This window comes from Mastigoproctus giganteus, chromosome 2, assembly GCF_048544385.1.
Source record: "Mastigoproctus giganteus isolate SK-2022 chromosome 2, ASM4854438v1, whole genome shotgun sequence".
In the NCBI taxonomy this organism is placed as follows: Eukaryota; Metazoa; Arthropoda; class Arachnida; order Uropygi; family Thelyphonidae; genus Mastigoproctus; species Mastigoproctus giganteus.
Window position 1 is genome coordinate 259,407,941 of NC_143576.1, and position 17,950 is coordinate 259,425,890.

The following is a 17,950-nucleotide window of genomic DNA, read 5'->3' on the forward strand; positions in this document are numbered from 1 at the left end:
TCAACGCTTTATACACCTCTATCAGATCACCTCGCCGGTGCCTAGTCTCCACACACTGTAATTTGCAAAACTTAAGCCTTTCTTCGTAAGAGCAACCCTTTGTTCCATTCACTAATCTTGTTGCCCTTCTCTGTACTCATTCCATCAGCTCTACATCCTTCTTGAAAGGATGTAGCTAATACATGCAGCAGAGGTAGATACCAGAAGTTTATCAAACTCTGACAGGGAGCTGAATCAATTTATGAAACTGAGAGGGAAGTGGAAAAGAAATTGAAGTTAAACATAAAAAATGCATCTGGGTTGGATGGGATCTATCCAGTTATATTAAAGGAAACAGATAAGGAAGTAAGCAAACCATGAGCCATAATTATATAGCATCTTCAGATTCGAGGGAGGTCCCTGTGAACTGGGGATATTTGATGTATCCCAAATTTACAAAGGGGATAAAATGGTCACATGAGTAATTACAAACCTGTCAGCTTAACTTCTGTTACAGGGAAAATAATAGTGTCACTGGTTAAAAAGTAACGCAAGGCTAACTAGACAATAATAGTGTCACTGGTTAAAAAGTAATGCAAGACTAACTAGACAAGAGGGTAGTTATACTTCAGTCACAGCATGAGTTTGTTAATGGAAGATTTTGTCTCATCAATTTGATTGAATACTATGATGCAGTGGTGGCTTGTGAATCTGATGTATAGGGGGTGCTGCTTCTTAAAGTTACATTAAATTGCCTTAGTTGTAAGACATGCAGACATAGATGGTAATAATAATAGGCAAGGTAAAAATACTACAAAACATTAACTGGACACTTACCATTAACAGACTTGGGTAATCTCGAAATTCTATTTAAAAATAAAATCCATGCTTTGGTTTTTATTTGTCGAAAATAGATTAATACCATTTTCATTCAAGTTTGGTGCACTGTTCAAATCGGTATTGCTCGCTCCGCAGTTCCTTTGACTCGTTTTACACCTGTAAAAAATGAGTATTGGCAACCTGCCAATAGGCATTCACTGAACCACTGGAACCAAAATGTGGAACTGTGTAGCACGCAATCCCACCTACTGCTAAACTTCAAAGTTGAAAATGATTTCATGTTTTTATTTGTTTATTATTGAAATTATTATTGGAAATAGAGGATGAGTATACTATATGCAGGACCTGTTAATAAAAATATTCAAGGCATTGCATTCTTCTTCACACAATTTCATATAACTGCGTTGACTGTATATTTAGATTTAAAAAGCTGGGTGGTGCTGCAATTTTGCAGTGCCTATCAATGACTCGCTTCTGTTATGATGCAGTCACAAAGGACCTGTATGAAAAAAATAATTTTGATATCATATACAGGCATACCTCGGTTAACGTTACCTCTGATAACGAAGCCTCGATATAACAAAGTCGGCAATTTCAAGCCCCATTTAACATAAAAAAATATTCCAATTTAAGACCAACGCCCGACAATCATTCGATTGGTGACTGACGGCGACTCGTTACGTATTCCCGAGTGCTCCCGAGCTGCGGGCGTGTCTGTTATAACAGTTTTGCGCGTCAGTCGCATAATTTAGTTGTTGTTTACATGATTGACGTTGTTTCAGTGTGGCGCATTGCAATAATCGACGTAGGTTCTTTGTAGCATTACATAACGTAGATTTTGTAAATTTTAATAGAAATATTTTTGTTTTAGTTAATTAAAATGTCAGAATCAAAGAAAAGAAAAGCAATTTCTTTGGAAACTAAACTAAATATCGTACGACGTGTTGAAAGCGGCGAAAGAAAATCCGATGTGGCACATTCTTTAGGATTAGCGCAATCAACTTTAACAACCATACTAAGTCAATCAGAAAAAATAAAACAGTCTGCTCAGAATTGTACAGATGTTACAGCGGCAAAATTAACTCGCTTAAGGAATCCAATTTTAGAAAAAAATGGAGAAAATGTTAAGTTTGTGGACAGATGATATGTCACAATGTCATATGCCTTTAAGTCAAATGGTGATTCAAGAAAAAGCATTATTTTTGTTTAATCACCTGAAATCTAAACAAACTGAAGAAATTACGGAAACCTTTAGGGCTTCTCGTGGTTGGTTCGAGAAATTTAAAAAAACGGGCCAGGATTCATAGTGTAAAATTAACAGGAGAAGCTGCAAATAAGTTTCCAGAAAAACTAAAGGAAATAATTGAATGTGAAAATTTTCCACCAAATTTGGTGTTCAATGTTGACGAAAGCAGTTTGTTCTGGAAACGACTACCAACAAAAAGCTTCATTTCTATTGAAGAAAAATCAGCTGCTGGGTTCAAAGCAGCCAAAGACCGTTTAACGTTACTCTTTGGATCAAATGCCTCTGGCGATTATAAATTAAAATTGTTATTAGTTTACCATTCAGAAAATCCGAGGGCGTTAAAAGGTAACATAAAAATGAATTTACCTGTAATATGGAAAGCAAATAGAAAAGCGTGGGTTACCAAGGAGTTATTTACTGATTGGTTTGTTAACCACTTTTGTCCTGGAGTAAAACGGTATTGTCAAAAAAAACAACTTTGAAGAAAAAGCTCTTTTGTTGTTAGACAATGCTCCGGGACATCCTACTGATCTTAACACGTTGGACACATGCATTCCTGTCAAAGTTGTGTTTCTTCCAGCAAACACAACTTTCCTGATTCAACCATTGGATCAAGGAGTAATAGCATCATTTAAAGCTTATTATCTGCGTCGAATTTTAAGCAATTTACCTGAACTAGAGGATAAAGAGGAAATGACAGTTAAAACTTTTTGGAAAAACTACACCATTAAAAACGCAATTGAAAACATTGATAGTTCTTGGAAAGAAGTCACTAAGAAATGCTTAAATGGAGTTTGGCGCAAAATATGGCCAGAAGTTGTACTAGAAGAAGAAAATAACATCCAAGAAATTAGAAATGAAGTTATCCAGATGGATCAATCAATAGGTTTCGAAAATGTCGATGAAGAGGATGTTATAAATTTATTGAATGCAGAAGATGATGGTTTTTCAGTGGAAGATTTAGAAAACCTTGTTAGCAACGAAGACAAAGATAATGAAGGCGAAGTTAAAGAAGTTCCTGCCGAAAAAGTGTTAACAACCAAAGATTTAAAAAGGTGCTTAAATGACATTGAAAACGTTTTAAATTTTTTTAGTGAAAATGATCCTGATTTAGGAAGAAGTGTTATAGTTAAGCGATCAGTGTTAAATGCAATAACTCAGTATAGGCAATTGTTAAATGAAAGAGAAAAAAAAGCATAAACAATCAACTTTAACCTCATATTTTAAAATGTGATTTCACTTTGTATGTAAGTTGACTGTTTATTTAATAAAACTTTTCTTTGTTCGAGAAAAAGCTTTTCATTTTCTTTACGTAGGAACGTATCCCTATTCTGGCCATAGTATTTTTACCTCTGAAAACGAAGTTTCGCTTAACGAAGTAATTTCGTGGAACGCATCCTATTTGTTAATCGAGGTATGCCTTTACTTGTATTTCAGGAAAGTTTCACATAAAAGACTGGTATACAAATTGGAGCAGTGTGGCATTAAGGGAAAGTTACTGCTATAGATAAAGGGATGGTTGAGAAGGAGAATACACAGAGTGGTTATCAATGGACACTGCTCTTCAGATATTAGTGGTGTCCCACAGGGTTAAGTGCTGTGTCCATTGTTGTTTTCTATATTTATTAATGGTACTGATGAGGGTATATCAGACTTAATGTCTAAAAATGATAAAAAGGTTGGAATGGTGGGTAAAGGGCAGTAATCACAGTATGCTGCTGTCAATAAGATCTGGAAAATTAAAACAGCTGGGCTGAAAAATGGGAATTGAAGTTTAACATTGACAAATGCAATGTACTGCATATGGACAGCAGTAACCCAGAAAAATGTACCAACTGTGTGGTACTACACTCAGGGTAGTAGAGAAAGGAAACAACTCAGGGGTAATTGTGTTACCCCTGAGTTACCCAGTCTAATATGAAGTTTTCTGGACAGTGCAGACAAGTGCCAGGGCAGCTCATGGGGTTTTGTCAATGATAATACAGGAATTTTGTTATCAGGAAATATGAGGTGATTATCCCTTTGTATAAAACAGTGGCCAGGCCACATCTTGACAGGTCTGGAGACCTCATTTTAGGAGGAATCTAGAGCCACTGGAAAGGTACAGAGAAGGGCAACAATGTTGGTGAGGGGAACAAAAGGGTGCTCTTACCAAGAAAGGCTTCTGTTCTGCAAACTGCGAAATCTGGAGACTGGCATGAGCAAGGTGATCTGATTAAGGTGTTTAAGGCTTGAGATACTCAGTCCTGGTGGGATTCTTCCTTTTTCTGAGCCTATGCACATGAAGGAACACAATTTCAAACCGAGGAAGGATGGTTGCCAAATATATATTCAGAAGTTTGCCTCAGCCAACAGGTAGGTGATTTCTGGAACAAGCTACCATCCATTGTTGTGGAAGTGGATAAATTCAGGAAATTTGAATAAATTTTTTGAATAAATTCAAGAAAGAAGTAAACAAACTATTGGAGAGGATGGATAGGTGAAATGGGATTTTTTTTTTTTTTTTTTGGCTGATGCTGTATAACCTTGCTTTTGTGCCTCATTTGCCACTCTTAATATTAGCAGTGGCATATGATGCAAGAAAGCAAGCTTATACAACATCAGCCAAAAAATAACTTCCCGTTTCACCTATCCATTTTGCTCCAAAAGTTTTTCCAGTTCTTCCTTTAATTTATTTAAGTTATCAACTTCCACAACAGAAGTTTGTCCAGCAATCAACCACCAGCTAAAGGAAAATTTCTGCATATCTATTCTGCAACTATTGTTCCTCAATTTGAATTTATGCTCCCTCAAGTGCATAATCTGAGCAAAAAGAGGGAGAATCCCATTAGCAGTGAGCTTGCTCAATGGCATTCAAAGCTTTATACATATTAATCAGATCACCTTGCAGGTGCCTAGTCTCCAGATGCTGAAATTTGCAGAGCACCCCCTTTGCTCCCCTTACCAATCTTGTTGCCCTTCTCTGTACTCATTCCAGCAGCTCTGCATCCTTCTAAAAATGAAGCCTCCAGAACTGTATGCAGTACTCAAGGTGTGGCCTGACCACTGCCTTATACAAAGGGATAATCACCTCCTTATAGAAGAAATTGGCAAAAATTCCTGTATATCATTGACAAGACCCCATGAGCTACTCTGGCAGCCTGCCTGCACTGCTCAGAAAACTTCATTATCTGACTGCACAATTACCCCCAGGCCTTTTTCATTCTCAACTACCTTGAGTGTAGCACCACACAGTTGGTACATTTTTCTGGGGTTACTGCTATTCATATGCAGTATGTTGTATTTGTCAATGTTAAACTTGTTATATTAATACTAAATAGCTGGGTTTTTTTTTTTAATATTTTTTTCTTTACTTTTCACTTACACAGCAATTACATTCAACAACATTCATGTTACGTTGTTCAATCTCTGCACATATTTACTTTCACGAACGTTCTGGCTAATTGCTTTCCTACAAACCAATAGCATTTTAAATTCTTCTATATTTTTAATTCTAAATTGACCAGTAATTTTTCAGCTTTCTGGTTCTCGAAGATATTTCTCCACACACAGACATAAACACAATGTATCTACGTTCCCACATTACATAAGTGTATGTTGTAACAAGTTATTCCTCGCGTTGTAAAGCAGCTGCCTGTACTCTACAGTCAGTTGAGTTTTTTGAATCGAACAATGAACATATAAGTTAAAAAATATTTTAAGACATTTTATTTTTACCCACCAATGTCACAAAAACAGAAAGACTTAACTCTAAGAGAACAAGTCGCTGTTATCAAGGACTTGGCCAGTAAGCTGTCACAAAACGAAATACCAAAATAGGGAATATCACAGTGCTGCAAATCAAAAAAAAAAAAAAAATCAAGTAATGATGGATCAATTTATAGAGAATTCTAGTCTGAGCAAGAAAGGATAAAGAGAATCAGCCACAGAAGAAATTGGCAAAGCCCTATTTTATTAGTACAGTGGTGCCTCGCAATTCGACTGAAATCTGTTGCCGAATTAGAGTTGAATTGTGAATTTGTCGAATTGCGGGTCAATATTTTCCATATAAGTTTATGGCAAATTGATTAATTCGTTGTCGGAGAGAAATACACAATATTATTGACTTTATTATATTCTACCATATAACAAACGAAATTACAAAATACATAACGAATACATACATTTCATTGAGCCTTATATGTTGGAAGGATGTTTTATTTATCTTGTTCTACCCCCTTCTCTTCTCCTTGAATGGGGATGAGGAATTGATCAAGGGTGGACTGTCTCTCCCTCATTTTCAAGATAGCCTTGAAGTGATGCATAGTAGTGTTGTTAAACAAGTCTGTCATTCTAGTTACAACAGCAGTGTTGGGGTGCCATTTTAAACAAGCAGACTGCACCTTCTCCCAATGGAATAAAATTTCTTTAATGGCAGCTGTTGGCACCGGCCCTTTTTCCCTGTCTTCTTTTTCACATGAAATTTCCTTTTCTCTCTCTTTTGCTTCCTGTTCACTGAGTGTTTTGAGTTCTTACACGGTTGGTTCGTCATTGTGATCCTCCACAAGCTCTTCCACATCAGCCTCATCAACTTCTCCTATGTCGAGGTTCTCCGCCGTCGAAATGATTTCTCGCATGGCCGCAGCTGCTTCTAATTCTTCAGCGGCTTGGATTGCACTGTTGTCATCCCGAAAAAAGGAAGAAACGAGTTTCTTCCATGATGCACGAAGGGTCCTCTGTGTCACTCCCTCCCAGGCAGTTTTAATAAAGGAAATGGCGTGAAGAATGTTGAACTCAGTCTTCCAGAACTCCTTCGGTGTGTTATCAGAATGAGTCATGTCAAAAAGCTGTGAAAACAAAGCCTTGGTGTAAAGTTTTTTAAAACAGGCAATTACTTCTTGATCCATGGGTTGGATCAGTGATGTGGTGTTTGGAGGCAAAAACTGGACTTTGATGAAATCAAAGTAAATTTCAAGAATGTTCGCCAAGTCTTGGGGATGGACACTAGCATTGTCAAGAATCAGCAGTGCTTTCAAAGGTAAATTGTTGTCAGTGAGGAATTTTTTTACGCTCGTGGCAAACTCCTCAAAAATCCAATCTTTGAAGACTTTCTGGTCTACCCAGGCTTTTGCATTGGATATCCACATCACTGGCAGTTTGGACTTGATGATTTTCTTCCCAAAGCACCGAGGATTTTTAGAGTGGTAAACGAGAAGTGGCTTTACTTTAAAGTCTCCGCTTGCATTTGCTGCCAATAACAAGGTAAGCCTATCTTTCATAGGCTTATGTCCTGGGAACGTCACTTCTTCTTGCGTGATGTATGTTCGATTTGGTAAGCGCTTCCAAAATAACCCAGTTTCGTCCCCGTTAAAAATTTGCTGCAGCAAGTAGCCTTCCTTTATGATTAAATCTTCAAATTTTTTCATAAACTCTTCTGGAGCCTTTTTATCTGCACTAGCTGCTTTCCCATGTCTGAGAATACTACAGATACCTGTTCTACCTTTGAATCTGTGAAACCACCGACTTGCTTGAATTCATCAGTTTGATCTGAGATACATCCTGGAATTTTCTTCTGCAATTCTTCAAAAATTAACCTAGCCTTCTCATAGATCATTGCCTGAGTTATGATCTATGAGAAGATGAAAGGAGATCCTGAGTTACTGGATCTCCTTTCATCTGTCTTTCTCTAATCCAGGTAAGAAGCAGCTTTTCCATTTCTTCATTGATTAAAGGTCTGTTTCTATCAGAAATTTTCATTGCTCCAGCGAACACCCTAGCACCTATAATCTTGTCTCTTTGTTACCAAAAACTTGCCACGGTTGACCTAGGGATGCCATACTCTTGAGCTACATCTGTAATTGTTCTACCTTTCTGCACTTTATAATTTCTTTCTTCTCTTCTATGCTCAACCAAGTGTGTTTCTTTCCTGAATTATTCCACTATTCACTTCTCTTTGGACCCATTATCAAATTTCACTCAAAAAATAACTGCCAAAGCACAAAATTTTTTACTTTATGAGAAATGTAGAATTATAAATTAGCACAAACAACTCGAGCAAATATGAACTGAGACTGTGATTATTAACGAGATAATGTTATCTCATAACTGAGGAACAACTGACGGCATACCTGTAGCTATCTTTGAGGGCAGCTAACGTAGCTGAACGATTGTAGGATCTATTCCCGCTTTATCTATCATTGGTTAAATGTTACTCCCACTCTTTAATACCACTGGTTAAAATGTATGAAGCAACCGTCACTATTTAGCGCTATTTAGTAACGTTAAATGCTGCTACGTAGTCCAGCAAAGAATTCTATCATGCAATATCATGTAGTGTTTGTGCCGGCCCGCGAAATCTGACTGTCGAATTGAGGTATGTTGAATTGCGAGGCACCACTGTATACCCAAACCCGTGCTCTCTGTATCCTTTTCCGGGCCACTCCTCAAAACAGCTACAGTTTAATTGACAATGGATTCTTCAATGGTGTCGACACCAAGTGATTAAATTTAAAAAAAGCATATTATGAAAAGCAAAGTCATGACAAGAAGGCAGCAGACATTGGCTATGCAATGTTTGGCCTGACAACTACACCCACTACAAAGCAGAGGACATCTATAATTGGGATGAAACAGGGATTCTGTTACCATGCCCTCCCCAGACATTGGTCTTGTGTTTGCAAATGAAAAACCATCTAGAGTCAAAGTGAGCAAAGAAAGAATAAACAGTTCTCTTTGCATGCAACTGGACAGGTATAGATAAGAGAAAGCTGCTAATCATTAGTAAATCAGCCAACCCAGTATGTCTGCATGGTGTGCAGCCAACACCAGTGAAATATGCATCTAACTGCAGCACCTGGAAGATCTCTTCTATATATTTAAAGAGTGGCTCACAGAATTCACAGACAAAGACATCGCTAGGTGAAAGTGTAAGGTGGTACAAGTTCATTATGGTGAAATTAGATATTAGACATATGTCTTCTGCTAGATAATTGCACATCCCAAAAAACTGATGTTAAGATCCAAGTGATGCAAATTATTTTTCCTCCCCCCAAACACAACCAGCTTCATACAGCTATTAGACAAAGGAATGATTAAAAATTTAAAATACTATCACCATAGTAGTATGCTGAAAGAGATTACTGCCAGATTGACAGGGGGAGATATGATAGTGTGCCAAAACTTGCAAGGCCATTCATTCCACTGCTTGATTCCATTCACCTCCTGCCCAATGTGTTGACTCTAGGTGAATCTGCAACAATCCAGAACTGTTTTAAGTCCAGCCTCACCAATGATGTGTCCAAAGTTTAAAGGATTTTCAAGGGAGGAAGTGCCCAAAAACATAGATGAAGAAGTGTAAAGAAAATATATAGAGGTCAATAGCAATGCACCAACAGAAGGGGAATTCACGGATAAGGAATTAATTATTGGTTTTGGAAACAAGGTAAATGAAGCAAAAGAGGAAGAAGAGAAGGAAGAAGCTGTTGCTGATCCATCAAATATAGCTGTAATGGAAGCAGTAGACACTCTTAGGAATCACATCTATGTTAGAGGACTGCTGCAATTGGGAAATTCTTTGACCACTTTAAAAAAAACAGCATAAAAGCAGAAATATATAAAACCACTAAGTAAAACACTTTATTTGTGTTTGTGTTTTTTAAAGTACATAAAAGAGACCATCTATTTTTGTACTGAGAATGTTTTTATTTCAACATGGTACAAGTTCATTACAGTGAAATTAGATATTAATTTAAAAACTTATTGGATGTCATTTGGCTACTTTGTAGACAATGTATTATTGTTCACATTACTAGCTGTTTTGGTGGGTTTACTTATAATTACTGTAAAGTATTTGTCTTTTTAATTCAATAAATAGAAAGACATGAAAAATTTATTCATGCTATAATTTTATTAATACAGTAGACCTCCACTTTACGATATTAATCTGTTCCAGAGACAATATCGTATTGTGAATATATCGTAATGTGAACCCAATAACACATTGTTTTTTAGCATTAGTAGAGGCATTTGATGCAAGAAAGCAAGCTTATGCAGCATCAGCCAAAAATAAATAAAAAATAAAAATAAATAAAAAATAACCACTTCACCCCTCTGTTCGTTCGAAATACCTGTCCAGCTGAGCCTTAAACTTGTTTAGGCTATCAACTTCCACGACAAGGGATGGAAGTCTGTTCCACCAACCAACCACCCGTTTGCTAAAGACAAATTTCCGCACATCTATCCTACATCTGCCTTTCCTCAATTTGAATTTATGCCCTCTCAGGTGATTATTCTGAGCAAGAGGCAGAATCCCATCAGCACTGAGCATGCTCAAACCATTCAAGGCCTTATACACCTCTATCAGATCACCTCGCCGGTGCCTAGTCTCCAGACACTGTAATTTGCAAAAACTTAAGCCTTTCTTCGTAAGAGCACCCCTTTGTTCCATTCACTAATCTTGTTGCCATTCTCTGTACTCGTTCCAGCAGCTCTACATCCTTTTTGAAATGAGGCCTCTAGGCCTGTATTCAGTACTCAAAGTGTGGCCTGACCATTGCCTTATACAAGGGAATAATCACCTCCTTATCCCTGCTAGAAAAATTCCTATATATCATCGACAATACACCATGAGCTACTCTTGCAGCCCATCTGCACTGCTCACAAAACTTCATATCTACCTGCACAACCACCAACAGGTCCCTTTCATTCTCTACCACTGTCAGTGTAGTACCACAGAGTTGATATGTTGCTCTGGGATTGCTGTTTCCCATATGTAGTACTTTACATTTGTCAATTTTAAACTTCATTTGCCACCTCTCAGCCCATCTGCTCAACCTTTCCAGATCCTGTTGCAGTAGCATAGTGTCAGTAGTGTCCTTGACAACCCTGCCAACCTTTGTACGTCTGAAAACTTGGACATTAAGCTTGATATACCATCATCAATATCATTTATAAATACAGAAAACAATAATGGACCCAATACTGAACCCTGAGTGACTCCACTAATAACATCAGTCCACGATGAGCAGTTTCCATTACCACTCTGTCTTCTCCCCCTCAACCACCCCTTTATCCATAGCAGCAATTTGCCTCCAATGTCACACTGCTCCAATTTGTGAGGAAGTCTTCCATGTGCAACAGTATCAAAACCTTTCTACGATCCAAGTATATAATGTCAAAGTTATTCCCTGCCTCCAGTTCTTTTGTGACTGCATCATAGTATCCAATCAAATTGGTCAGGCAAGACTTGCTCTTAACAAAACCATGCTGTGTCCGAGCTATAACTGAAGTCTTGTCTAGATGATCCTGCAGTGCTTCTTTAACCAGTGCCTGCATTAATTTTCCAGTAACAGAAGTTAAACTCACTGGTCTATAATTACTTGTGTCAGCCTTTGATCCTCCTTTGAGGATTGGGGTCACATTTGCACATCTCCAGTCCATGGGTACCTCCCCTGAGTCCAAGGAAGCTCTCATAATTATGGCTAAGGGTTTGATTACTTCCTTTGCTGCCTCCTTTAATATAAATGGATAGATCCCTCCACCCCGGGTGCCTTTCTTGTGTTTATCTTCAACAATTTCTCCTCCACTTTACTCTCAGTTATTACAAGATTCTCTAGCTTACTGCCAGAGTTGAATACACCTCTGGCATTCCCCTTGCTGAATAACTCCTCACGTGTGAATGTCGATGCAAAATATTCATTTAGTTTATTAGCTACCTGAGCAGGATCATTAACAGTTGACTCACCGATATCAAGTGGACCAATCTGATTCATCCCCTTCCTTCTAGAGTTTACGTAAGTAAAGAACTCTTTGCTGTTTTTCTTTGCATCTCTTGCCAAAGATTTCTCGTAATCTGCCTTCGCCTGCCTAACCTCCTTTGTAACTTGGTTACAGATCAACTTGTATCTATCATAGGCTTCTGTGTCACGTGTTAATTTGAATGTATCCCATGCATTTTTCTTCTCTGCCATATGTCTCATTAGTTCATCTGACATCCATTTAGGCCTAAACCTTGAACAATATTTCTTAGTTGGTATGTAAAGGCTAGTAGCTTCCAAGATAAGTTCTTTGAATGCTTCCCATTTTGAATTTGCTGTTGGTAACATCATCAGTTGGTCCCACTGTATAGAATTTAAATACTGTCTCAGTCCATCGTAGTCGCCTTTACAAAAGCAATAACCCTTCCCTTTACCCCTAATGGTAGTTACCTCTTTGAGGAAATCCCATTTCAGCACACTGTGATCACTGCCACCTAGTGGTTCATTTATCTGCAGATATTTATCTGCAGAGGTCGTTCCATGACCTCTGAAGTTAAAATTTTCAATCTCTCTAAAAGGTGATTTTTATAATGGAAATTGTACATATTGATTAAAAAATTGATTAAAACTAATATATTAATTAAAATACAACACAAAAAATCGTTTCAACTAAAGTATGCAAAAACAAAACAAGCAGCCAACACATTTACAAATGCTCCATTGGCTAAGAGGAATCTCCAACCAGACCACGTGGTCTGGTTGGAGATTGTAAGCCTATCCCATCATGAAGTGAAATAAGTAGGCGCCAGTTAACATGATCACCGGTTAGTGGAATCAGCTGCTTTAATTTCAAAAAAACCAATTCAAATCATTAAAATGACTACACTTTCATTGTTATCGTACATTCGGTTATAAGAATCAATTTTGAATGCCTTTGTGATATTTTTCTAAAGCACATTTCTGGAGGTCACTACCACAAAACAATAAAAACAATTTGCAGTTTCTGGTTTATTGGGCTTTTCTGCTAGTTATCCTGTGGATAATATGCCTCTTATTTTTGCTTATCAGAATTGTCACTTAATAGAATTAAAGTTCAATTCGTCAACGTGATCACAATGACCAGCACTTACCACATATCATACAGTGAACGGTATTTTATTATGGAGAGCCTATCGTAAAATGATTTGATCATATAGTGAACAATCGTAAAGCAGGGGTCCACTGTATATCATTATATAAAAAATCACTATGTACATGCGTATGGAAGATATTCATACTGCTAACACATGCATCTCTGGAGCCATGGCAACTCTCAGCTCATAATCCTGTAAGGGCTGTCCCAATAATTGCATATTTCACTTTGAAAAAAATCGCTATGCAATTAAACATTACATTTTAAAATTACACACTCAACCTTTTTTTTTCTGCACTGGAAAATGTGCAAGTGACTATTAATTTCTGTTTATATTTTATGACTGTAACACTTTTTCTTTTGCTTTAGTGGAGTCAATTTTTTTGCGTTTTAAAAATAATATGGTAAAGCAAGCTTTTTTTTAATATTTAAATTTTTTATTAAAAAATAAAAAGTTGGATAAAATAAGTATGGATATCTATTAAGATAATATACTTATAAACAGGTAAATGCAAAACTGGTAAATGCAAACAGAATTCAAAAAATTCAAAAACTTTTTCAATAAATAAAAAACAAAGTTGTTGACCTGTCCGATGCCCATGGTTTCCCCCCCACTTAGAACAAACTGGGGTACAACTAGAACTGGATTAAATTTGCTTTATAATTTAATAAGGAAGATTTACTGTGGTGGCATAACAAACACTTGTGAGGTCCATGATTAATTTTATCTGCTTGATTATAAGAATGTTGGGCATTTAGGGCCCAACATCTGGCTGTGGGGGGGGCCTGATACACTGCATAAGTTTGCTGGTTGTTTCTGATTTCTTGGTTTGAATTATTATGTGATTTTTATTGTGTATACTATCTTCGTATGAGAGAGAGAGAGTGTTTTTATAAATAGTTTTGTATTATACAAAGATTCTATTAAAAAAATACAGTAGAGCATCACTTATCTGGAATAATTAATGCCAGACCTCTTCCAGATAGCCAAATTTTCCGGAAAATCGAATGTAAGGTAAGATTAAATAAATTCTATTATAATGTATTAAGGTAAAAGAAAAAGACTTTAAATATCATGGGGAAAAAAAAATTTATTCAATTAAAAAAATAATAACTTATAAATAAAAATTTGCACATTTACATATGTATATTCAGATAGGTATTTCACTACAAATTCTATGTGGAAAAAAATTTAAAGTAATTTTTTAAAATAAAGTTCGATCATTTTTTTTTTGTAGCTCAAGTTCCTTAACGATATCAATTTGATTACATTGCATTCTGTTTCTCTTCATTGACATTTTACTGTAAAAAACTGAGAAAAATAATAAATTGCACAGTTTCGGGTCGATATTATTCCTACCAAATCTGGAGCTAAACTAAACATAATATGAAATGAAGAGAAAAAAATATGCCATGGAAAATTGGGTTCATGGAAGCGAATGACTAAAGTCTATCACTCATGGTTTCCTAATCCAACATTTCACCAGATATAATAGACAAATACTCTCGTAACATAATAAACATCTTTCTCAAATAATACTATTAATAAAAAAAGAAGAAAAATTAGCCTTTCAAATTATTCTGGATAACAGACGTTCCAGATAACTGACATTCAGAATAACAGACATTCTACTGTAACTAAAATAACCAGTTATTCTAGTATTATTTATTAAAATAATACCTTAATTTTATCATAGGCTTTCAGCTCTAGATGATGAATAAAAGGATTTGCTATTTCTGCAGGAATTGACTGACTCGAATGAACTTTGGTAGGCATCTCTATCACTTCATCTGGATTGTAACAAATACAACCTGGACAAGAATTACACTTAATATAGTAAAACTCACATAAGAGCTTTGAAACTCTATGCATAAAGAAAATATACTCAAACAATTTATAATTATGGAATGTGAGAGTTGTTTTTAAAACATCAAATTTCAAAATAACTCTACTGAAAAGCAATTATTGCATCAAAATGGCAGATTTATAATACACTGTAAAGTGTAATTCAAAATCATTTTCCCAATTTTAAATATTAATTGTGACTAAACCAATAAAGTTATACTGAAAAGCAAGTTACATGTTAAGAGACAGACAAACAAACATTTTTTCAAGTTAAGAACATTAGATATTTCCTCCATTTGTTCTCTGCAGATTTAGTATCAAGATGGTTATTCAATTTTTTGCCTTATATTTTGTGACAGATACTGAACTTTTGAAAGAGCTCGTGTATTCTTTTCTTTAACTCATCAGTATGCGCACATATATACACATTTTTTCATGTGAGGGGACAAAAGTATGAAGGTGCAAGAGTAAGTCAGTAAGTTTTCAGAGATATTACAACTCCCATTATAACATGTCTACTTATGGTTATGGCAACCATAAGTAGGCATGTTATACTACTTCTAATGCTTTTTTCACCATTTTCTTCTGACACCATGGTCAATCTTATGAAGTGCCATACATATTTTAATATCTAAAGTACTCCAACTTAAAACATTTTTCCTGCTTATGTTTTTTTAAGGTCCACAAAGGAATAAACCTAGTATAACCTTCCTCTTGATTTTAGTTTTTGGAAAGAGACTAAATTCTAAGGGATGACAGGGACTAAATTCTAGAAATCATTTATGGTGCAGGTGATGTTTGTTTATTTCATAGAGAATTTACTTAGAGAGTTTATTTCATAGAGAATTTATAGCTTTGAAGGCACAAATGCCAGCTTTTAAAACTCACTGTCCAATCATTTATCATTACATTTCCATGCTCTGCAAAGCCTTTTTTAATCTCAATGTTGTTCATTTGCTTTCCTTACTGGCAGAGTAATCAGTCTTTTTTAGGCATATTAGCATATATATACATAAAGCACTAAAGTGTCTATTATCTTCACCATATCTATCCATCTGTCCATCCATATGTAATAACCTGGCTGCATGTAATAACTCTTCCCCAAGTAGAATGGGTTTTCACGAAATTTTGTTTGTCACTTTTAAAAAGATTAGCCAAGCCAACCCAAATTTCATTAAAATTAGATCAACAGAAATCCAGCAAAATTACTATATATTTTTTTTTTTTCATACATATCACATAGGCCATTCATACTCTGTATATTGTAGCTGAAGCACTGGATGTTACACTGTTGCCGTTGTGATGACTGGAGAAATGAATGAGCAATATGATGGATACACAGAAATGAAATGATCTTGGTTTGCGCATAAAAGTTATTGTTTTTTGCTTGTTTTTCTTTTATTAGTTTACTAAACTGCTAAGTGGATTTTCTTATTTATTGATTTGAAATTATTGTTTTTCTAAAACTTTTGATTTAAATTTACTAGTATAGCATTATTTTGTGATTTTCTGATTAATCTGGTGTATTTATTCTTTACTCGGCCTTGTAATTGCATAAAATTATTGGTAAGGGTATCAATTGCAAGAATATTTACAGATGATATCGAGGCAGTGTTAGGTGGATCGGAAAACTGCTAGCTTGGGGGGAGACAAAGACTAATAGATTAACAGTAGCCACTGGCAGAGGTGAAAGAGATGCTTGCACTGCTTCTATTGGAATGAGCAGAAGCCTGAAAAACAAGATGCAGGATATTTCAGAGACTGCTGGGAGTCATTGCGGTACAAGTAAACACATGGGTTGTGTTAGGGTAGCTAAGAATAGAAACAGGTGCAAGTATACTTACGTGTACACCAATGCTAGGAGTTTAGTAAAAAAATGTGATGAATTTGAGGTATTGCTAAAAACATCAAAAGCAGATATTGTTGGGATATCAGAGACATGGTGTCACAGATATAAGGAATGTAGAATTGGAATTTGGGGAGTACAACGTCTACAGAAAGGACAGACAGGATAGGAAGGGAGGAGGGGTTATGCTATTAGTTAAGAAACACATAAAATCCAAGGAAGTGAAGCCAGTCGACATCACTGGACAGTGCAGTGTCGAGTCAGTTTGGTGTGACATAAGCATTGGGAGTGTGCTATATGACTCTGATGAGTATAATAAGAAACTGTACAGGGAAACAGAGTGGGCCAGTAAATCAGAGAGTCTTATAATGGTGGATTTTAATTTCCCAGATATTGACTGGAATTTGGGGGCTGGTCACTCACACACTAGCAAGGCTATTGTGGATTTATCGGATGACTGTTTTCTACATCAGCATGTTCGGGAGGCAACTAGAGGGAGTAATACTCTTGATTTGATTATCAGTAGTGATTCTTCATGCATTAAGAATCTGCAGATAGAGGAACCACTAGGTGGCAGTGATCACAGTGTGCTGAAGTGGGATTTACTCAAAGAGGTAACTACCATTAGGGGTAAAGGGAAGGGATATTGCTTTCGTAAAGACGACTACGATGGACTGAGACAGCATTTAAATTCTATACAGTGGGCCCAACTGATGATGTTACCAACAGCAAATTCAAAATGGGAAGCATTCAAAGAACTTATCTTGGAAGCTACTAGGCTTTACATACCAACTAAGAAATATTGTTCAAGGTTTAGGCCTAAATGGATGTCAGATGAACTAATGAGACATATGGCAGAGAAGAAAAATGCTTGGGATACATATAAATTAACATGTGACACAGAAGCCCATGATAGATATAATCTGATCTGTAACCAAGTTACAAAGGAGGTTAGGCAGGCGAAGGCAGATTACAAGAAATCTTTGGCAAGGGATGCAAAGAAAAACAGCAAAGTGTTCTTTACTTATGTAAACTCTAGAAGGAAGGGAATGAATCAGATTGGTCCACTTGATATTGATGGTTCAACTGTTGATGATCCTGCTCAGGTAGCTAACAAACTAAATGAATATTTTGCATCGACATTCACACATGAGGAGTTATTCAGCAAGGGGAATGCCAGAGGTGTATTCAACAGTGGCAGTAAGCTAGATAATCTTGTTATAACTGAGTGTGGAGTGGAGGAGAAATTGTTGAAGATAAACACAAGAAAGGCACCTGGGGTGGATGGGATCTATACAGTTATATTAAAGGAGGCAACAAAGGAAGT

At 36.3% G+C, this 17,950-nt stretch overlaps 1 protein-coding gene across 2 annotated transcripts in view; it reads right to left on the reverse strand.

Moving 5' to 3' along the window:
• Positions 1 to 17,950, reverse strand: part of LOC150090421 (lysophosphatidylcholine acyltransferase 1-like) — a 347,274-nt gene that overhangs the window by 279,337 nt on the left and 49,987 nt on the right. For both annotated transcript variants that reach the window (XM_090369114.1, XM_090369115.1), the window contains exon 3: positions 14,613 to 14,743. In XM_090369114.1, the coding sequence (XP_090225240.1) occupies positions 14,613 to 14,708 (96 nt within the window). In that variant the 5' untranslated portion in view covers positions 14,709 to 14,743. The remainder of the gene's footprint in view (positions 1 to 14,612; positions 14,744 to 17,950) is intronic.